General features: G+C 40.8%; 1 protein-coding gene across 3 annotated transcripts in view; it reads right to left on the bottom strand.

The window, feature by feature from the left end:
* Positions 1 to 2,972: 2,972 nt before the first annotated feature.
* Positions 2,973 to 23,340, bottom strand: part of cenpj (centromere protein J) — a 96,355-nt gene continuing 75,987 nt past the window's right edge. Inside the window, exons 13-18 of one of the 3 annotated variants that reach the window (XM_041199821.1) lie at positions 22,607 to 22,734; positions 20,584 to 20,646; positions 15,998 to 16,138; positions 13,467 to 13,551; positions 11,996 to 12,116; positions 2,973 to 3,374 (exon numbers count right to left, since the gene is read on the bottom strand). In XM_041199821.1, coding sequence (XP_041055755.1) covers positions 3,173 to 3,374; positions 11,996 to 12,116; positions 13,467 to 13,551; positions 15,998 to 16,138; positions 20,584 to 20,646; positions 22,607 to 22,734 — 740 coding nt within the window. In that variant the 3' untranslated portion in view covers positions 2,973 to 3,172. Of the gene's footprint in view, positions 3,375 to 11,995; positions 12,117 to 13,087; positions 13,211 to 13,466; positions 13,552 to 15,997; positions 16,139 to 20,583; positions 20,647 to 22,606; positions 22,735 to 23,340 lie in introns of those variants that run through there. The other 2 variants (XM_041199823.1, XM_041199824.1) reach the window with 2 other exon arrangements.

Genomic DNA, 23,340 nt, shown 5'->3' with positions numbered 1-23,340 from the left:
AACAGTCAAGTAACGTCAAGGGCTAGGATGATTGTCTTTCTGTTGGCACCTTCAATCCCCAGTTTTACTTCAAGGTTCAAATGTGGCGGTAATGAGGACAGTGACACTGTCTTCACTGTACATAACAGCAGTGCAGATTATATAGCTAATCACATTTCATTCGAAGTGGCAGTTAACAACAGGTGGGTATTAAGTAGTTCACATAGTAAGCAGATGCCTGCACACATGAGAATGTGCAGGAAAGGCTGACCAGAATACAAATATGCAGTTCAAAAAGTCAGTAGGAACCTAACTCTCAATTGTGAGAATCTAGTGCTCAACCACCAAACAAGGTAGGAATCCTAACTTGACTAAGTGTACATCTTGATGCTTATTGACTGCTGCTGTTACCTCTAGGCTTGACACCACCTAAATGGTTGAGAAAGACAAGAATTCCCAAACCATGATGTGTCCAAGGATAAAGAGTATGAGGCTATAGGATTACAGGGTGGGGGGAATAAGACCTGCATTTATATAGCACCTTTCACAACCAATGGACATCTCAAAGCACTTGTCAGGGAATTAAGTACTTTGTGTCATCACTGTTAATGTAGAAAATGCAGCAGCCAATTTGCACAAAGTAAACTTTCAAACAACAATGTGATAATGACTAGATAAATATTGTTTTGGCCATCAAGGATAACTCCCCAGTCCTCTTCAAAATAGTGCCATGGGATCTTACACCTCCACTTGAAAGGGCTGTCAATTTAACATCACTTCTAAAAAAGGGCACCTCCAATGGTTCAATACTCCCTCAGTACTGCATTGGAGTATCAACCTTAGTTTTTGTGCTGAGTTCCTGGAGTGGGACTTGAACTCAACCTTCTGACTCAGGCAAGAGTGCTATCAGCTGAGCACTATGGCAGACAGATACCCAGGTATGTCCTGTCCACAAAAAAAAGGACAAATCCAAATCTGGTTAATTACCATTCCCTCAATCATCAACAAAATGATGCAAAGTATTATTGAAAGTGCTATCATACTAATAACTTGTTCACCAATGCTGTTTAGGATCTGTCAGAGCGACTTGGTGCTAGACCTCATTATAGCCTTGGTCCAAAAATGGACAAAAGAACTGACTTCCAGAAATGAGGTGAGGGTGACTTGTCTTGACACTTAGGCTGCATTTGACTAAGTGTGGTACCAAAGAACCCTAGAAATATTGAAGACGAAATCAGGGACAAAAACTTCAGGGGTTACAGTCATACCTAGCAGGAACGAAGATGGTTGTGGTTGTTGAGCAGCGATCACCTCAGGCCCAGGCTATTGCTGCAGGAGTTCCTCAGGGTCATGTTCTAGACTCAAACCATCTTCAGATGTTTCTATGATCTTCTGGCCATTATAAAATTAGAAGTGGGGGTGCTTGCTGATAATTGCAGTGGTCAGTTTCATTCACAATGCCTCAGATAATTCAGCTGTTTATGACCACAGCAAGACCTGGACAACATTCAAGTTTGGGCTAAGTGGCGAGTATCATTCACACCACTCCATGGTAATACCATCAATGTCCCATTATTAACAATATTCTGACCAGCTAACTAGACCAGCCACATAATTACTATAGCTACAAGAGGTCAGAAGCTGGGATTTCTGCAGCAATACCTGACTCCCCAAAGCCTTTCACAGTCTACAAGGTACAATTCAGAAGTGTGATAGAATGCTCTCCACTTGCCTGGATGAGTGCAATTCCAACAATCGGAGCTCAACACCATCCAGGACAGTACTGATGGCATGCCAATATGTCATCATACATAATCACTCCTTCCTCTATAGGTGCACAGTGGCAGCAGTGTATACCATCCACAAAGTACACAGCAGGAACTTGCCAAAGCTTATTCATCAACAGCACCCATCACCCTCTAAAGCCTTGAAGAACAAAAGCAGCTGGTGCATGAGAAAACTGCCACCTGCAAGTTTCTCTCTGATCATACATCACTATTGTTCTGTCACCTGAGTCAGATTCCTGGAACACCTATTGTAACAGCACTAGGTGTCCCCCATACTATATGGACTGCAGAGGTTAAAGAAGACAGCTTCCTACTACTTTAAGGACAATTAAGGATAGGCAATAAATGCTGGCTTTGCCGTGATGGCCACAACCCATGAACAAATTGTATTGGCTGGGTACTGTGTGCACGCTGAAGCAAAAATAAGTGTTGTAACCAGACCCAAAGCTAACTTTGTCACTATTGAATCGAACAACACTTTTTAAACTACAAAAAGGTGCTACAAGAATACAAGAATCTTTTTTTACAACCAACTGGGAGGGCAGATGGGGTCTTATATTGCACTGAGATGTAAGTTTAGATTTTATGCTCAAGTTTCTGGATTGGGACATGAAGCCATAACCTTTCAACTCTGAAGCACGTGAGCTACCACTGAGCTAAAGTTGATATTTTGGGGCAGAGGGGGGAGTGAAGTTGTGGCTAAAGAACCAGCAAAACAATATAAATCCATGCACAGGTAGGGTAATTACATTTGTGCCGTTCTAAGGACATCTCCACCTTTTAAGATTCTATTGCATGATCCACCTTCATTTCTCCTGCCTCATGCAATTCAGCACCTATTCTTCTCATAGCTGTAAGAATGGTGATTAGTTGATTTATTCAACCCCAAACTTTTGCAGTCTCTGGCAAAGAATTATAAACTGACTGAGCATGCAGCCAAGCACGTTTCAGTAGTTGGAAGATGAGCTGGCACAGAATTATTGTGAGATGTGAATTCTTCAGCTGTGTAGACTTTTAAAACACAAGCTTAATTGATTTATGCAGAAAAAAAGGCTTTTAGATCAAAAAAATTGGTTATATAATCACAGCAATGTCAACACTTTGATCCATACTATGTGCACTAAAGGAGAAGGTCCAAGTCATTTGGTTCAATTTATCAAATGCCATTCTAGCTTAATTTAAAGAATAATGATCGTACACAGTGTATAACAGACTTCAATTTTATAAACATTTAAACTTGCATATCACAATTTCATCACAGACACTTTGATTATTTTTAACCTCCATTGTTTTAGTACGCCAAGTATTTACATATAGAAAACAAACAAAAAAGATATACTAGATATGAAATATAGTTATATAATTCAATGCTAGATTCTGTGATATACATTGGATTAAACCAATCTTCAGATACAATGGGGTTTATTGTCCATAATTACATTGCCTTCCTTGTCTTTGATTCTTACTCTTCCTGAGCTGTACTTTGTTTCTTGCTGACCATTTAGATACACCGTTTTCACAGTTCCATCGGGGTACTCTCGTCGTTTGTAGTTTGATGTGTGTATTTCTCTTTGTCCATTATTAAATTCAATTATCTTATTACCATCACTACATTGAAGGAAAGAACTTGAATTTATATAACTTCATTAACAACCTCGGGACATCTCAAACTACTTATGTAGGATATATGGCACAGGCTATTCAGTCCAACCAGCCAATGTTAGTGTTTATGCTCCACTAAAGCTTCCTTGCATCTTTCCTCACCTAATTCTATCATTGTAACCATTTTTGTTTTCTCTCATATGCTTATCTAGCTTCCACTTAAATGCATCTATACTATTTACTTTTAACCATTCTGTGGTAGCACCTTCCACATTCTCACCACTCTTTGAGTAAAGATATTTCTTCTGCATTCCCTATTTTATTTCTTGGTGACTATCTTGTATTGATGGCCTCTAGTTATGCTCTTCCCAACAAGTGGAAACATTCTCTCCACATCCACTTTATCAAAACCTTTCATAATTTTAATGGCCTCTTCTGGGTCGCCCCAAACTTTCCTTTTTCAAGAGAGGAGATACCCAACCTGTCAATGCTTTCCTTCAATCCCAACCTATCCACACATTTCTGGTGTCATCCTTGTAAATCTTCTCTGCACCTTCTCCAGTGCCTGATTTTATGGTATGGCGACCAGAACTGCACACAGTACTCACAAGTGTGGTCTAACCAAGGTCCAATACAGGTTTAGCATAACTTCCCTATTTTTCAATTCTAATAGGGCTTTAACCTCAGGGTGACTCCTGGGTGATCAAGATTGTCATGTGCACTCATGGTCCATGATAGTGTGATATTCCAGAACACCAACTGAGAAAAAATATAATGACGTGCTGATATCAACTGGAGTCCTCTCAACAATGGAGTGTTGAGAATTTCAAGTTTTTGGATCAATTTGGGCCACCCTTTAACACAGACTGATGAGAGCTTCAAGGAGTGTTACTGTTTGTCGGCATGTTGAACAATTTTGCCTTGCTGAAACCACTAAGGCAAAAGGCCCAGAGACACTCAAAAGTGATAAGCATGAGGAGTATTTTGGCAGCCAGGGAGAGAGAAACAGAGGCCAAGTTGGGAGCAAACAATCTGGGGAGGGAAACTTGAGCGCAGTGTGGTTGGAACATTAGATGCCAAAGAGGGAGAGGAGGCGGCCTGGGAGAGGCTGGACTGATGGTTTGGTGGGTGCTAAGGGAGGAATCAGAGTCCCTGTTTGGGATTGGAGGTTATGTTGTGAGGGAGATTGGAAACTAAATTCTTTAAATGTGGTGTTGAGAGTAGCAGTCATGCTCCCCTCAACTCTACATTCAGGTATGAAAATAGCAAAAACCTACCTTATTAGTAGCAGATTGTTGTAATGTCTAGTTTTACTAGTATGGGCTAGGTCAAGGTAACCAATATGGTAGAGGGGGCCTCAAACAGCTGTTTGGCCCCATTATTTGCATATGTCAAGAGACACTTGATAACGAAACACTTCTTTGTAGTCACTGATGTCATGGCGAGAAATATGGCAGTCAATTTGTAAAAATCTCATAAGCAAATAGCCAAAAAACAACTTGTATATATAAAGCACCTTTAACATAATAATACATCCCAAGGCACTTCACAGGAATGTTATAAAGCAAAATCACCAAACCACATATGGCTATATTAGGGCAGATGGCCAAAGCTTGGTCAAAGGTCAGTTTTTAAGGAAAGTCTTAAAGGAAGAAAAACAGGCAGAGAGATTTATGGAAGGAATTTCAGATCTTAGGGCCATGACAGCTGAAGGTGGTGTCACCAATGGTGGGGCAATTAAAATCAGAGCTGTCTATAATAATGGGGCCAAACAGAATTAGATCAGTGCAGATATCTCAGAGGGTTGTGGGGATGAAATGTGGAGGGGTGAGGCCACGGAGGTACTTGAAAGTAAGATATTGAATAATTAAAATGGAGATGTTGCTCAACCAGGAGCCCATGTACATCAGTGAGCACAGGGATGATTGGTGAACGCAACAAGGGCATGGACAGCAGAGCTTTGGATGCGCTCAAGCTCATGAAGGATAGAATGTGGGAGGCCAGCCAGGAAAGCATTGGAATATTCAAGTCTAGAGGTAGCTAAGGCATGAATGAGGTTTTCAATAGCAGATGAGCTGAACCAGGTGGAACTGGACAATGTACAGTGATTTGGTCACACCACAGGTAAACAGTGCACAGGCAGAAAGGGAATGGGTGACCACCAGACAGAGTAAAAGAATTAGGCAGGTAACACATGAGACCCCTGGGTCCATCTCTCTCTTCAACAGATTTTCCGTTTGGATACTGCTGAGATAGATGGTTCCTCAGGGGAATGCAGCAAGAACCAAGACCTTGGCACCATGGCTCAGCTGCTCAGAGCAGGGGGAAAAAAAGAGTGGAAGTGCAATAGTGACAGGGGATATTATTGTCAGGGGAACAGATAAATATTTCTGTGGCTGCAGACATGACAGCAGGATGGTATGTTGCTTCCCTGGTGCCAGAGTCAAGGATGTCACTGAGTGGCTGCAGGACATTCTGAAGGGGGAGAGTGAATAGCCAGAGGTTGTGGTCCATATTGGTACCAGTGACATAGGTAAAAAAGAGGGATGAGTACCTGAAAGCAGAACATAGGGAGCTAGGAAATAAATTAAAAAGCAGGACCTCAAAAGTAGTAATCTCAGCACTACTCCCAGTGCCAAGTGCTAGCAAGAACAGGAATAGGAGAATAGACCAGGTGAATGGTGTAGGTGTGAGGGATTTAGATTCCTGAGACATTGGGATCGATTCTAGGGAAGATGGGACGTGTACAGGCAGGACGAGTTGCTCCCCAGCAGGACCAGGACCAATATCCTCGCGGGTATTTGCTAGTACAGTGGGGGAGGGTGTAAACTAGACTGGCAGGAGGATGGGAACCTGAGCAGGCAGACATGAGAAGAAAACAAAGGAATGAAAGACAAAGTAGAAAGAAAAAGTGGAAGGCAGAGGAAACAAGGGCTAGCAGCAAATAGGGCCATAGTACAAAGAAATGTGTAAAAATGTTAAAAAAAAAGTCAAAAAGCACTGTATCTCAATGCACAGAGCATTCACAATAAGATTGAAGAATTAACAGCGCAAATAGATGTAAACGGGTACAATATGATCGTGATTACGGAGACATGGCTGCAGGGTGACCAAGGCAAGGAACTGAATATCCAAGGGTACTCGATATTTAGGATGGACAGGCAAAAAGGAAAAGGAGGTGGCGTGGCATTGTTAGTTAACAATGAAACCAGTGCGATAGTAAGAGAGGATATTAGCTTGGAAAATCTAGATGTAGAATCAGTCCAGGTGGAGCTAAGAAGCAACAAAGGGTGAAAAACATTAGTGGCAGTTGTCTATAGGCCTCAAACAGTAGTGATAAGGTAGGGGATGGCATTAAACAGGAAATTAGAGATGCATGTAACAGGGTGCTACAGTAATCATGGGTGACTTAAATCTACATATTGACTGGACAAACCAAATTAGCAATAATACTGTGGCGAATGAATTCCTGGTGCGTGTATGAGATGGCTTTTTCGACCAGTATGTTGAGGAACCGACTAGGGAACAGACTATCCTTGATTTGGTATAGTGCAATGAGAAAGGTTTAATAATCGTATTGTGCAGGGTCCTTTAGGGAACAGTGACCATAACATGATGGAATTCTTCATTAGGACAGAAAGTTAAGTAGTCCGATCTGAAACTAGGATTTTAAATCTAAACAAAGGAAACTACGAAGGTATGACACGTGAGTTGGCTAAGATAGATTGGGGAACTTCAGTAAAAGGCATGATGGTGGATAGACAATGGCCAATATTTAAGGAAAAAATGTATGCATTGCAACAGTTACACATCCCTTTCTGGTGCAAAAACACAACAGGAAAAGCAGCCCAACCATGGCTAACAAAAGAAATTAAGGATAGTATTAGATCCAAAGAGGAGTCACAGAAAGATGCTAGAAAAAGTAGCAAGCCTGAGGATTGGGAGCAGTTTGGAATTCAGCAAAGGAGGACCAAGAGATTGATTAAGAGGAGAAAAACAGTTTATAACAGTAAACTTGCAAGGAAGATAAAAGCAGACTATAAAAGCTACCATAAGTATGTAAATAGAAAACAGGGAAATAGCAGAGCAATTAAACAGCTACTTCTGTCTTCACGGAGGAAGGCACAAATAACTTCCCAGAAATACTAAGGAACCAAGGGCCTAGTGAGAAGGAGGAATTGAAGGAAATTATTATTACTAAAACAATAGTGCTAGAGAAATTAATGGAACTGAAGCTGATAAATTCCCAGGGCCAGATAATCTACATCCCAGGGTACTAAAGGAGGTGGTCATGGAAATAGTGGATGCGTTGGTTGTCATCTTCCAAAATTCTGTAGATTCTGGAACAGTCCCGGCAGATTGGAGGGTGGCAACTGTAACCCCATTATTTAAAAAAAGAGGGAAAGAGAAAGCAGCAACTTACAGACCGGTTAGCCTAATCACAGTAGTAGGGAAAATGCTAGAGTCTATTATAAAGGATTTGATAACAGGACACTTAGAAAATGTCAACAGGATTAGACAAAGTCAACATGGATCTATGAAAGGGATATCATGTTTGACACCCTACTGGGAATCTTTGAGGACACAACTAGCAGAATAGATAAGGGAGAACTGGTGGATGTGGTGTTTTTGGATTTTCAGAAAGCTTTTGATAAAGTCCCACATAAGAAGTTAGTGTGTAAAATTAAAGCACATGGGATCGGGGGTAATATATTGACATAGATTGAGAATTGGTTAGCAGACAGGAAAGAGAGTAGGAATAAATGGGTCTTTTTTGGAATGGCAGGTAGTGACTAGTGGGGTACCGCAGGGATCAGTGCTTGGGTCCCAGCTATTCATAATATATATCAATGATTTGGATGAGGGAACCAAATGTAATATTTCCAAGTTTGCTGACGATATGAAACTTGGTGAGAATGTGAGCGATGAGGAGGGTGTTAAGAGGCTTCAAGGCGACTTAGATAGGTTGAGTGAATGGGCAAATACATGGCAGATGCAGTATAACATGGATAGTGTGAAGTTATCCACTTTAGGTAGGAGAAACAGAATGGCAGAGTATTATTTAAAAAGTGATAGATTGGGAAATGTTGATGTATAAAGGGACCTGGGTGTCCTTATATACCAATCACTGAAAGCAAGAATGCAGGTGCAGCAAGCAGTTAAGAAGGTAAATGGTATTTTGGCCTTCATTGCGAGAGGACTTGAGTACAGGGGCAAGGATGTCTTACTGCAGCTGTACAGGGCCTTGGTGAGATCTCACCTGGAGTATTGTGTGCAGTTTTGGTTTCCTTACCCAAGAAAGGATATACTTGCCATAGAGGGAATACAGCGAAGGTTCATGAGGCTGATTCCTGGGATGGCAGGATTGTCGTATGAGGAGAGATTGGGCTGACTGGACCTGTATTCTTTGGAGTTAAGAAGAATGAGAGGAGATCTCATTGAAACATATAAAATTCTGACAGGGTTGGACAGACTGGATGCAGGGATGAAATTTCCTCTGGTTGGGAGTCTGGAACAAGGATTCACAGTCTCAGGATACAGGGTAGACCATTTAGCCCTGAGATAATGAGAAACTTCTTCACCCAGAGGGTGGTGAACCTATGGAATTCCCTACCACAGAAGGCTGAGGAGGCCAAGTCACTGAATATATTTAAGAAGGAAGCAGATAGATTTCTGGACTCAAAAGGCGTCAAGGGGTATGGGGAGAGCACAGGAGTACAGCATTGAGAAAGAGGATCAGTCATGATCATAATGAATGGCGGAGCAGCCTTGAAGGGCTGAATGACCTACCCCTGCTCCTATTTTCTATGTTATTGAAATAGAAACAGGGACTCTTAAGGCAGAATTCTACGTCCCGACTGGGTGTAAAATAACGTGTGATGATGTCATGTGAGCGTCCGGACGTCATTGTGCACTCGCACGATTTATCGGTCGGCAAGCACAAGCGAGAGTCAGCAGTGTGCCCGCCGACAATTAAGAGGCCCATTAAGGCCATTAATGTATTAATTGTGATTTTTCGCTGCCCGTCCAACATCATGGTAGGTGGGCGAGCGAATCGGCCAGGCGGCCTTTGGATTTTTGAGGAAACCTCATCCGTGGGCAGAATAAGGTTTCCGATTTTAACTTTTTTAAAAATAAAAATGTTTTCACAGAATTTTCATATGTTCATGTGAGGGAGTCTGATGTATGGACATTTTTTCCTGCTTTTCCAAATCTTTTATTTCGTGCTTTAAAGTTCTTCAGCTCCCTGAGGCAGCTCTCTGCCTTCAGGGAGCTTTCATTTCACGCTCCCCCCGTGCCTGCGCAGACTTCAGCGCTCGCTCTCCTTCCACCCCCACCCCAGCTGTGCTGAGCCTTTCAGCGCGCGTTTCATGCTGGCTGGCCATTAATTGGCCAGCCAGCGTGAAATTGCGGTCAGGGGCCAATGGTGGGTGACAGGCCTGCTCACCGCACCTGCCCAACGACCTCAAAATCCTGCCCTTAGGTGATGATGCAAGTATGTGTTCAGAAGCTCACATCAGGATCAAATATGACACCAAGATTGCAGACAGTCCAGTTCAGCCCCAAACAGCTACCAGGGAGAGGGATGGAATCAGTAGTTAGGGAGCGGTGTTTGTGGTGGGGACCAAAGACAATGACTTTAGTGAACCCAATATTTAATTGGCAGAAGTTTCTGCTCATCCAGTACTAGATGTTGGATAAGGAGTCTGATGATTTAGCAACTGTGGAGGTGGCAAAACAGATGGGACTAAGGTAGAGCTGGGTGTAGTCAGTGACAATGTGAAAACTAATGCTTTGTTTTTAGATAATGTTGCCAGGGGGCAGCTTGTAGATAAGAATTAGGAACTAGGCCCATCATGGATCCCGAGGGACCAGGGCAATGGTAAAGGAACAGGAAGACAAATCATTGCAAGTGATATCTGGCAACAATTAGATAAGATTGAACCAGTTTCACCAGCTGGATAACCAAGGAGAGGAGTTGGAGGAAGATGATGTAATCAATGCTGTCAAAAGCTTCAGAAAGGTTAAGAAAGATGAAGAGGGATAGTTTACCTTTGCTATAGCCACATGGGATGTGATTTGTGACCTGGTTAAGAGCTGCTTTGGTACTGTGGCCAGGGTAGAAACCAGATAGGAGAGGATAAAATGTGGAGTTCCTGGAAAGAAGGGCATGAATTTTGGAGGCAACATATTCGACAACTTGCAAAGAAAGGGAGGTTGGAGATGGGGCAGTATTTGATGAGACTCCTTTGTGGAGATGGATGGCAGATTTAAAGAAGAAAAGGTGGTTCCTGAGGAGACAGAACTGTTAGAAATATCAGCTAACAGAGGGACCAGGAAGAGCAGTTGGGTGGTCAGCAGTTTAATGGGAATAGGGTTGAGGGAGGAAGTGGTGGGTCTCGTGGACAAGATGAGCTCAGAAATGACACGGGAAGAGGTAGCAGATAAATTACAGAAAGATGGAGGAAGTTCCGCTCGGCAGGGTAGTGGAAGGGAGGGAAATGGCAGAGACAACTGATTGAATGGTCTCCATTTTAGTGATAAGGTGAGCTCCTCACACTATTGTTGGAGGTGGAGGTGAAGGTGGAGGAGAAAGGGGAGAAGGCTTAAGACAAGGAGAGGGGTTGCAGTAGAAAAAATAATCGGAGGTTATCTGTGCATTCTAGGATTATCCTGGAATAGTGAGCAGTTTCAGCAGATGACAGCAGGAAGCAATAGTACTTTATGTGTCCAGCCAAATGTGGCAGTGAATGGCTAAGCCAGCTGTCTGCCATATCTGTTCAAGTCCATGTCCCTTGGATTTAAGGAAGTGGAGATGAGTACTGTACTGGGGGAGCAACAAGGGTGAGAAAGAGTAATGGCTTTGTTGGGGACTAGGGTATCAAAGGTGGAGATGATGGTGTAGTTAAGTAAATTACTAGATGCAGAAATGTTGTGCCGAATGGAAGGCCAAAGCCTAGACAGCTGGGAGTTTGAAAATGCAAATAATCTCTTTGTGATATTAGTTGAGAGAGAAATATTGACCAGGATATAGGCAGAATGTTTCTGCTCTTTAAATAGTACTAAAGGGCAAACAGAGCTCTGATATAATGACTGATCCAAAGACAACACCTCTGACAGAACTCAGAATAGTGGAGTGGAGCTTGAACTCACAACCTTCTGATTCAGGTGAGAATGCCAGCACTCAGCTAAGGCTGAGTAAAGAATGAGGTGCTCAGTAAAATGCAATATTATTTTCTAGAATTCTAATCCTTTGAAGGGGAAAGGTGATCTTTTTGAATTCATACTGCCAAGTAGAAACCAGGACGGTGAGGAGTTAAATTCTTACTAGATTACATATTTGCCCTGGTGTTGCTGAGAACAAAATGATTGCAATTTTAACCTGTTCAACTGAGCAGACAGCAAGGTCAATGACCTAAAACTGGCAGAAAGGAAAATAGAGTTTTAACCTTTCATTATGGGGTCAGGAGGAACAGGAGTGTTTCTCCAGGTCCCAAAAGGAATTTTAGGGAGATCTGACACAATCTAACAGAATGACCATACAGGATCAAGGTACTGAATAGCACTATGGTATAAAATTTGTTTAGCTCACATTGCTGACTAAATTACCTTTGGTAGTTACTTACGGTTGCACGCGTATTATTGTGCCATCTGGAAACACGCTCTCTTCATGACCATCTGTGAACAAGTATTTAATGGTCTGGTCTGGAAAAGTGATTTCCTTTCTACCATCTGGGTAATGTTTCTCTGGATTTAATAATATAATTAAATCAGTTATTTGCATAAAACTATTTACAATCCCATCTAGTCCACTGTAATATTTAATGATGAAAATAAAAATACTTCACATCTGAAATTAAATTTGTTACAGGAACTCCCAATTCTTCTGCTCCTTCACATTTCACTGGCATTCCATAAGCCACTCTACTCTCTTTTGCATTATCCAAGCAAGTTGCCCGACTCTCATTACATTCAATAATCTGCCTCTGATCGGTAATGCACTTTCCAGCTGCTCAATTTTGTGTCTCCTACTTTTCCATGACACTCTGTTGCTACTGAACTAGTGATCACAACCAGAATATTAAAACCCTGCAATATATATATATATATATATATAAAAAGCATTACCACTTTAAAAGCTTTCATAATATGTAACGCTAGTCTGTGAATCTGAAAATTAAATTACGAACTGAAAGCAAATCAATATAAAAAAAAATACATTCAGAAGTGCACTAGAGCACCAAATAAAAAAGGTAGTTTGCAGCTACTGGGTTACCAATATTAGTAATAACTGCAGAAATGGTGAATGAAGATCAACAACTTTCTTACAAGTAGTAAGAATGCAGATTCATCCTTGGGCTGCTCACTGAAAAAAATCAGTGGGGTGGAACACTCCCCTTCTCAGAAGCACATGGTACAATGCACAGGAAGATCAGGGAATGTGCCCTGCCCTCAAAAAGATTGTTTAAATTATCTTCAACTAACAGCTGAAGAGGAAATGTTCAATTTTAAGACACTGAAAATACATGCTTTTCACGCATTTAAAATGTAGTGGAGATATTAAATATTGTGTGAGTAGTAGGACGCAGATTTGCATCTAGATTTCTCACACATTGAGGTAGATTTTCTAATTGATCTTGAGTGTTCAGGCTGAAGGATAAGTTTAAGTGGCTGCTAAAATGGCAGCAATATTGGTGATTTTTACAAAGAATACTGACTTTTAATGTACATATTTCAGCCTTTGCAAAGTCTGTTTTCGATCAGACAAATGGCTGGCATGATAAATGTGGCTGCAGGAAACCAAACGGCTGGTAAAGTATTAAGGATGGGAGCAGGAGGCCCTAAAAGAGAAACAAATTATTTACACTGGATTTACTGCACAAGTGTTTTAATTTACTGGTACAAATAACATTGGTCAATTACGTACAATACAATTTTGTGAAATCATAGAAGTCCTCTATGATCCAAACACTGCCACTATACTTACCACTTTAAAAAAAAACATGCTTAGTGGCAGACTTCCATTGGAGTATGCCTTGACAATGAATTTTAAAAGGCATAAACATTGCAAGTTCAAAAGATTAAAACTCTCCATACCCATCTGATTACTTGGGAATTGCAAAACCTCTAGACCATCAGGATAGGTTGTGTGTGTTGTCTGTGCATCTGCATAATAATATATCTATTGAAACAAAGAACATTTTCATATTAAAGACAATAAAGAGCACAAACTTTAAGAGAATCACAAAAAAAATCAAATGGAAGGCCGAAAAACATTTCTTCAGGGAACAATTAGAATGTGGAACTCTGTCACAGGCTGTTGTTGAAATTGAGTTCATAATTTTGTTATAAGTAATTACCAGAAAAATATAAATATTAAAGGTTATGGAGAGAAAGAGCAAGAGAATGAAATAAGACCTGATAGATTGTGGACAAAATCACTAGTGCAGAATTGGTGGACTGAATCACTATTTTGTGTTGTAACATTCTCAAATTTTAATGGAGCCTCTCTACATTAAAGTTTTCTCAGAATATTCAGTGCATAGAGGTAACTACATTAGGAGATGCTGGTCATTTACACAGATACTTATACAGTTGACAGTCATGGCATTATACTCAAATTGGCAATTTCACTACATTTAAAATTAAAAAGAGAAAAGGGTAAAAGCAATATTTCAAGCAAATTTAATTGAAGAAAATTGAAAGCATCCATTGAAAGAAGTAAATTTAGAAAAGTTAGGTGTAAATTCCAGAAGATTAAAATCAAGGTCTAAATTATTTTATTTTGGGACTATTAATCATAGCCAAAGATATACAAAATCAAAATATTACACATGTTGGAAATCTGAAATAAAAACAGAAAATTATGAAACTACTTAGTAGGTCACATTGCACCTGTGGTGAGAGAACAGAATTAACATTTCAGGTCAATGACCTTTCGTCAGAACAGTTTTGACCTGCTAAGTATTTCCATCAGTCTTTTTGATTTTATAACTAAAGATTTGGTTGCATTCCGAGATTGTGGCAAGATATTTACAATGTATTATAAGGATACTAATGCAAAACGTAAGAGCTTTAATATTTTCATTCATGGGATGTGCATCGCTGGCAAGGACAGAGTTTATTGTCCATCCTTAATTGCCCTTGAGAAGATGTTAGTGAGTTACTGCCTTGGACTGCTGCAGTACTGTACTTGAGGTGTAGATACACCCATAGTGGGAGGGATTTCCAGGATTTTGACCAGGTGACAGTAAAGGAACAGCAATATACTTCCAAGTCAAGATAGAGTGTGACTTGGAAGGGAACTTGCAGGTGGTGTTCCATGCATCTGCTTTCCTCGTTCTTCTAAGTGGTACAGGTTAGGGTTTTAGAAGGCGCTCTTGAAGAAGCCATGGTGAGCTGCAGCAGCACATCTTGTAGATGGCACACAATGCTGACACTGTACTGGTGGGTGGAGGGAGAGAGGTGGTGCATGGAACGCCAATCAAGTGGGTTGCTTTGCCCTGGATGGTATTCAGCTTCTTGACTGTTGTTGGAGCTTCACCCATCCAGGCAAGTGTTTGGGCGGGTGGGGGAGGAGGATGCATTTATTCCATCACAATTCTGACATAACTTGTGTCTTTCAGATGGTGTACAGACTTTGGAGAGTCAGGAGGTGAGTTACTTGCCACAAAATTCCCAGCCTTCAACCTGCCCTTGTAGCCACAATATGTGTGTGACTTGTCCAGTTAAGTTTCTGGTTGGTTGATGGTGGAGGAGTCAGTATGTTCTTGCTACATGCAGGCAGAGACTGCTTTATTATCCAATCAGTTACAAATGGGACTGGACACATTGAGCGAACATCCCCACTTCCGATCTCATCATGGGGGGAGGTCATTGTTGAACTGGTTGAAAATGACTGGGCCTCAGACGCTGCGCTGAGAAATTTCTACAGCAATATCCTAGGGCTGAGATGATTGACCTGCAACAACCACAACCATCTTTCCTTTGCGTTAGCTATCATTCCAGTTCTTCCCTCGATTCCTACTAACTTCAATTTTACTAGAACACCCCGATGCCACGTTCAGTCATATGCCACCTTGATATCAAAAGGCAGTTACTCTCAACTCAAAGCTGGAATTAAGCTCTTTTGTCCATGTTTGGACCAAGGCTGTAATGTGTTTCAGGGACTAGTGGTGGCAGAACCCAAATTGAACATCAGTGAGCTCATAATTGCTGAGTAAATGCTGCTCAATGGCACTCTAGACAACACTTTCCATCATTTTGCTGCTGATTGCAAATAGATTGATAGGATGGTAATTAGTCAGATTGGATTTGTCCTGCTTTTTGTGGACAGGACATGGGCTGCATATTGGTATGATAGTTGCGGTGCTTTTTATTTGTAGTACTGACTACTTCCAAAGCAAATGAGGTTTGAGTTCATACCCACAGGGTGAGTTTTCTCATGCATTAGAGTTTGAATTTTGTATCATCTCTTCAATGCTGTACAGTGTATATACGTAATTTTTTTTTAAAACTTTGTGGCATGTCTTTATCTCATCAGCAGAATATGGAACAATTACATGCAAGCTTATGTTTATTTGAAGTCAATATAAAGAAAATAAACCTCAAAGTGGTTCATTGCTTACCACTGTTTGGTCAGACATTATCTGTTTTATATCCCCATTGAAGAATGTCACTTTAACAGTTTTCCCATCAGCACTAATTTCTTTTCGGGTACTATTACAGAAAATAATTATGTGACGTCCACTTCTCAATACCTGCTCAACCTACAAAAGAAATTTAAAACAGATTTGGTAGAAGGCTCAGGAAATAACAATGTTTCATGTGCACGGGTTAATAAAGCGTTTAAATAAAGTTAATAAAATACTTTGGCATTTTTTTCTAAACCTATAGTATGTCTCGAGCTTGAATTTGTGATTTGGATGCCAAAACCTTGTAAATTTTAAAAAGATCTCCAAGTTCTTCATAAGCCTGTTGCCCTATTTAAGTGATAAGAGAATGTGTGTAATCATTAAATCAAAGCCCCCATGTTTTCACAGAATTCCACTGTTAGATATTGCACAAGAGAGGACTTGTTGTTGGTAACCCTATTAACCTGGTTTCAGATTATCCAAAATGTGCCAAAATTAAGAATATGGACAAAGTTTGAAAGTAGACACTCTGTTGGGCTTCGGACCAGTGGAGTGCTAGTACAAAAGGTAGCTCATCAGATTCACCAAGCAGTTAGTTTTAGATCTCAACAAAATGTCCTGATAACCAATAGGCAAGATGCCCCTCCATTGAATGAGAGAAATTTGAGGATGCAATTAACTGACCAGTTCCTGCTTACAGACCCATCACACAGATACACATGTATAAAAGCAAAAAACTGCGGATGCTGGAAATCCAAAACAAAAATAAAAATACCTGGAAAAACTCAGCAGGTCTGGCAGCATCTGCGGAGAGGAACACAGCTAACATTTCGAGTCCTGTTCTGTTGAAGAGTCATTTTTTTGACACCGATACATATGCCTGAAACCACATTTAGCTCAATAAGACCTTAACCTAGGATGGTGAGCAGAATTAGAAGGGTAAACCCATGATGGTATCCAGTATGGAAATCTACTAGGATTTCCCCAGCACTGTAACACTAAACAATGTTATACTCTTGATGCAGTGCTATTTTTCACTAACCAGTCTTTAGTCTGAATTAATGTGTCTGCTCATCAGACAACAGATGCAAAATCTAAGGAATGGAATACTGTACTACTTTGGTACCAGTGTTGATATCAAACATTACCAAGTATAATAAAGACAAGCTACAAATCAAAGCCCCCACTACATGACATTAAGAACTGCATTTTGAATGTCAACTCAGAAGTGCATGAATGTGAATATTTTCTTCTATCCATCCATCTATTCATTAGTAACCATAGTCCACGAGGGACCATAGGCATCTCTCTGTTCACAACAATTCTGTGTGCCGCTGTCATTCCTCCCTCTGCCCACATATCCATCTGACCGACCTGTTCTATCCTGAGGTTTCACCTTCTAGTGTCACCAACACCAGACTCTCACTCTGCCTTTTTCAGTGGTTGTTTTCTCAATTTCCTCAACTTCACTTAAGCTAAAAGCCCATGAGATACCAGGACTCCAATTTTCCTGCAGACAAATTTATAGGTTCTTTGCTCTGTCCAGATGATTCTAAGGGCCCATCATCACAGCCACATTTCAAAAGCTGTAATCTGCTTCTCATCAGCCTTATGAGAGTCAGGCTTTCGCCCATGCAAAATCTCTGGCATGGAGCAATGCTTGTAAGTTGCTTTTTCAAGTCCTGTATAATTCATTCGGCAATTCAAGAAATTTTCCTTACAGGTTGTCTATATGGGGTTGCCAGTTTAGTGTCCATTCATGTTGAATTATGGACAGCTATGGGATGTGTATGTGCACCCACTAGAACACTGGTCCCCAAACTATGGGTCGAGATGCCAATTGGGATCACAAAAATAGCAAATAGGGTCACAAACTCCTCCACCTCAGAGACCATGCTCCGCATTAGTACCAAGGCCCAGGTGACGCTCAACCCTGCCCATCTGTTGGTCTCTCTTTCCCAGGCCCTAGGCTCCTGCCAGTGGCCACTCACTGAGTCTCGAAGCCCAGCCCTGACCATGAGCCCAGCAGCAATGCCTCCGCTGCTGAGCTACTACCTCTGTCTTGAGCCTAATGCCGTCACCCTGGAGCTGAGTAACGATCTGGGCTCCAACATCAGTCACCTCAAAACCCTCAACCAATACTTCTGCTGCTTCCTGGCTATGATCCAGCGGGAGTACATAAAATATATTTTTTCTAAGTATTTTAGAAACACTTTCATATTTATATGATGTATTATATATTGATCCACAATATACAAAATTTAATAATTACATACTGAATGTGCGGTTTTATGTTACAATGCTGCTTTATTGCTACTTGTTTTTGTTGGTTACATTAATTTCCAAGTGTTAAAACGGGACCATGTTGGAAAATAGTTTGAGAAGTGCTGCGCAAGAAAAAAGAAATGTGGAAGACAGTGGTGTAGTGGTAATGTCACTGGTCTGGTAATCCAGAAGCCCAGGCTAATGGTCTGGGGACATGGATTCAAATCCTGTTGTGGCAGGTTGCTATGATCTCAGCTGAGATGACCCCTGGACCACCCTGATCCCAGGGTGGAACCCAGCTTAATAGATCCTAACTTTTAATTTGTTTGTTTAGATACGTTAGATACGTGGAGAGTGGATACTGAATAGAGTCACCAGTGTCAGCTAAAGAACTTTTAACAAAAGGATAAAACATTTATTAAAAAAGAAAAGATGAACTATATTAAAATGCTCCTTCACCCACAACTATACCTTTACAGATATATACAGATTTGTAAAGATAACACAAGTTACAAAAGCTATCTTATACTCTAATGTCCACAGTAAGTACACAGTCCTTGTAAATCTATGGGACCCTGTGGTCAGACACACCACACTCTGAAACCAAGTGACAAATGCCACCTGAACCAGATGCTATGGATCTCTCAACTCCTCCACTCCTCCAGATGCTTGTCATACTGTGAGCCAATCAGTCTCACTGAACTCCATCTTTCACATAAGGGTTTCCAATCTCCACTCTGCAAGACCTCGCCTTGGAATCTTCTCCCAAGTCAATGTTTTCTCTCAGACGCCTTCTGCAAGGGCACACCTCCAGGGTTTCAATCTCTCCTTCTGATGTTCCTCTTCCCTGGGTCACCACATGAATTTAAGCTGTCTTCCATGCACTCTCTCTCAGTGACTCAGTTTTCAACAGTATACACTGCTTCACATGCCCATAGCAAAGAGTTACAGACCTTCAGTTGTCTCTCAAAGCAAAGAACTGCGGATGCTGGAAATCCAAAACAAGAACAAAAACAGAAATACCTGGAAAAACTCAGCAGGTCTGGCAGCATCGGTGGAGAAGAGCCGTTCTGTTGAAGGGTCATGAGGACTCGAAACATCAACTGTGCTCTTCTCCACCGATGCTGCCAGACCTGCTGAGTTTTTCCAGGTATTTCTGTTTTTGTTTTGTCTCTTTGGACCTTCTTGCCTCTTGCAAGCTGTTCTCACTTTAAATCTGCTTTCTGCAGCTTTTGTCTCTTTAAATCTGAATCTTGGAGCCTTTCTCTCTGACCCTCACTCTTAATTTAGGACCCCCTGGAAAATCCCCTGGATTTTTGGTGTTTTTCTTTAGCTTGGGACTTGCTATCTGTCCCCTTTCTCCAGTCTCTCTCTGGCAGCCACTTTCAACCAACTTTAGCTTGGAGCTGGCTATCTGCCCCTTCTAGGCTGCTTCTCTGGCAGCTACCTTCAAAATCAGCTCAACTCCAACAGCTTCTAAAACTGCTTTTTCTAGCTTTTGTGTGTGTGTGTAGGTGGGAGGGAACTGCTTCTCTAGACCCTTGTAGCGAGGCAACAGCCCAATTCTTCCACCTTTGTTTGTTTAACTTAGCTGCCACAGTCATAAAAGCCTCATTAGAAAAGCAAGCACCTTTTAAAACTGAAACTAAAACTTAATTTAACATTTTCTTATCACGCAAATATAGAACTACAAATCAAACTTAAAACATTAAAGCTAAACCTCATTCCTAACACTCATAAAAACAAATACTTACTTAAACTATCTCTATTTCCTAACAAGGTGGTGGAATTTGAATTCAGTTAATAAACCTGGAATATAAAGCTAGGCTCAGTGATGGTGACAATGAAACTATCATCAATTGTCATAAAAAGCCATCTGGTTCACTTATATCCTTTAGGGAAGGAAATCTGCCACCTTACCTAGTCTGGCCTACATGTGGCTCCAGACCCACAGCAATGTGGTTGAGTCTTAACTGCCCTCTGAAATGGTCACTCAGTTCAAGGGCAATTCAGGATACTGGCCTTGCCAGTGACGGCCACATCACTAGAAAGAATAAGTTAAAGAAAAAGCCAAGATTGCCAAAACGTAATCTTGCACAGGAGGCATTCGCTGCATTGATTTAAGTTGTATTAAGCGAAGCTCCCACAGATGACAGGGTGGCATGTTAAAAGCTTGATTCAGCCATTCAATACTTTTAACACATAATCTTGCTGGAAAAGGAGAAACAGTAACAATGATGAAAAATACCTAAAATTATAAATTTACTACAAGAAATCATCAATATTCTGTAAACACAAAACTGGTGATTTCTTACCTTTCCATCTGGATACGTAATCACTTCTTGAATTTCATCCTCAGTCTCATTAGACTTAAGACTCTGTTTCAGAGAAAGAACCAATTGTTTACATCAACTTGTAGTCTTATATAAAATTCAAGATGCTTTGTGGGTTCTGAAACTAAACATAATTCCTGAGTAAATGTCTTACATGTTTACCTTTACTAAACTTTCTGATTAACTGTTTTAACAGACTTATATTTTATAACACACGGTTTCAAATATAAAAGATCACAAATACAAGTTGATCTCCCATGGCATGTCACAGAACAGTCAAGATCAAATGTTATCTTCAGGTTAGGAGTTGTCCAAAGGCGAAGGATAATTAAACCAGGCCATTTTTGAACTCAGTCAGCAATTTCCTTCATTAAGCTTAACTGCAATTTGTGGTAAGTGCCTATTGTAAAATTACAAAAACTTTACTTACAATCCCTTCCTAAAGTCAGGCATGCTAAGAGGACAATTCCTATACAACCACCCACAGTTTCCTACCTAACCTCCACACTTTTTACCATTTGCTTCTTTCCTCACTTCTTAATGTTGCCCGATCCAAGCACCTATTCCATTCAACTTTAATCCTCCTACTATCAAAATGCTTTCCAAATGTCACCCTACAAACTTGAAAATCATGCATTGAGGTGTTCAGTCAGCATCTGTGGAGAAAACATTCAAATTCAGATTGCAGGTGCAGAAAGGGATATTGAAAAAGGCACCCACCTCCTCCAGTACAACCCAGATTGCTCCTTATTCAGCTGCCATAAATAGAAAATTATGTCTACCTAATGACACCACTTACGCCAAATAAAAAGCAAGCAATTGCACAAAGAACAGTGAGAAGTAAGAAGGATAACAGACAAGGCAACTGAAAAAAGATGAGAAAAGATAACTGCCATCTGCAGCAGCACTTGGCTCTCCCCTGCCTAGAGGTCCACAGCTGAAAATGCTGTCCTTTTCATCACACCGAACTAACACCTAAAGGACAAGAGATAAGCAGAAGAGGACAAGAGAACAATATGACAGGGAGGACAAAGACAGAAAAGTTAATAAACAGGGAACAGAGAAAAGCAGCAAGACAAAGATGACACCAGTGTAATGACTTATCATGAGCATAAGAGATCAAATAATTATATATTCAAGGTCTTGCTTATGACACAAACTTCCTGCGTCAAATTTACTACTTGCAACATTTTGTTGATAACATCCTTATTATAAATAGCGTATCCAAAAGTTCATTGATTTTATTTGCAAGCCAGGCAGTATCTGTGGAGAGAGGAGGGCAAGGTTAAAAGTTTGAGGTCACTGAACTTTCATCAGAACCAGAAAAAGGTTACTGATGGAAAATGATAACCTTACCGTCCTCTCTTCACTGATGCCATTGGACCTACTGAGTACTTCCAGCATTCTCTGTATGTTTGTATTTTTTAAAAGTATGCTTTTCTTCCCTCCCCTCCTGCATGCACTGACAAGTTTGCTGGGGCATATTGCCCTAAGTGCTAGCTGTCTTCCAGTACCTTGTTCAAGTGGTCAGTATTTACACATCAGTCTTGTTACTGAATTTAAGGGGCTATTGAACCACAGGGAGGGGTAGAAATCACAGCCTGATCCTGTCCAGTTGATGCTCACAGACAATTATCTTTGGTTAGTTATTAGGAGTAAGAACTCTGGCATGATCTTCCCCTCCCTAACCTGGGGCACCCAGACCAATTACAGTGCCCCTCCAACTGCCCAGCTCAGACTGGCCAACTCAGGACAAACTCAAGATTAAACCAGGGACCTTTCTGGTCCTGATAGGTCAAGTTACTCATTACAAAAATTCACTGAGCCTTTTGGGTTGCCCAACAATAAAATACAAAATCACACAGTAAGTTGTTTTTCTTTCAAAAGTATTACATCTCCACAATCCAAAAATTATTGTATTTGCAATTCACTGTTTTAAACTTCTAAATTTGATATGTATCTAATTTTTGCCCATTGATATACATATTCATCATGGGAGACTTACAGAACTAGATGGTGCTGAAACCCTGTCACAGTTTGGAAAATTTTCAGGAGGCTCTGAATGCATCATACTGTCCACTGCAGAGTCAGTCATATTAGTGAGAGATATGGAAGATGGTAATGAAACAGAACCTGAATCAATAAAACAAAATGGTTAATCAACTTTGGTTGTGATACTAGTGATTAGCCATACTTGCCAACATTACTGCAATGTGCACATTCACTACTTTTTAAAGTTCCACACCAAGACCCTGCCCCACACCCACATTCTGCACTCATGGTCCAATGTCTAAGTTGCTGCAAAAGTGGTTACAGTCTGCTTCTAGATTCTCACTAACATCTGTTGACAACTGTCAGGAGGTGGTAAGGTGCACATAGCCATGATTATGTGCAGGGAGGAGCTGGTCTCCACATAGTACATCGCTACTGGTTCTGGATTACATGAGGAATTGAACATATGTTTATCAAGGTGCAATCATGACCATCATAACGCCCAGTCATGTAATGGAAAAGTGACACTTGTTTATTGACATAACTGTCCCAGGTAATACTTTATTGCACTTGTTATATTATATAGAGTGTACAGCACAGAAACAGGCCATTTGGCCCAACTAGTTCCCACCACCGTCCCCTCTCCCCACCCCACCCCCACTAGGACCATCTGTCACTTATTCATGTTGTTCTTTCCAAAGTGCTTACCCTCGTCCAGCTATTATCACATTCTGCTTTCTATCCTTA

Source organism: Carcharodon carcharias, chromosome 11, assembly GCF_017639515.1.
Source record: "Carcharodon carcharias isolate sCarCar2 chromosome 11, sCarCar2.pri, whole genome shotgun sequence".
NCBI classification, from domain to species: domain Eukaryota; kingdom Metazoa; phylum Chordata; class Chondrichthyes; order Lamniformes; family Lamnidae; genus Carcharodon; species Carcharodon carcharias.
This window is presented reverse-complemented; position numbering and strand designations above follow the sequence as displayed.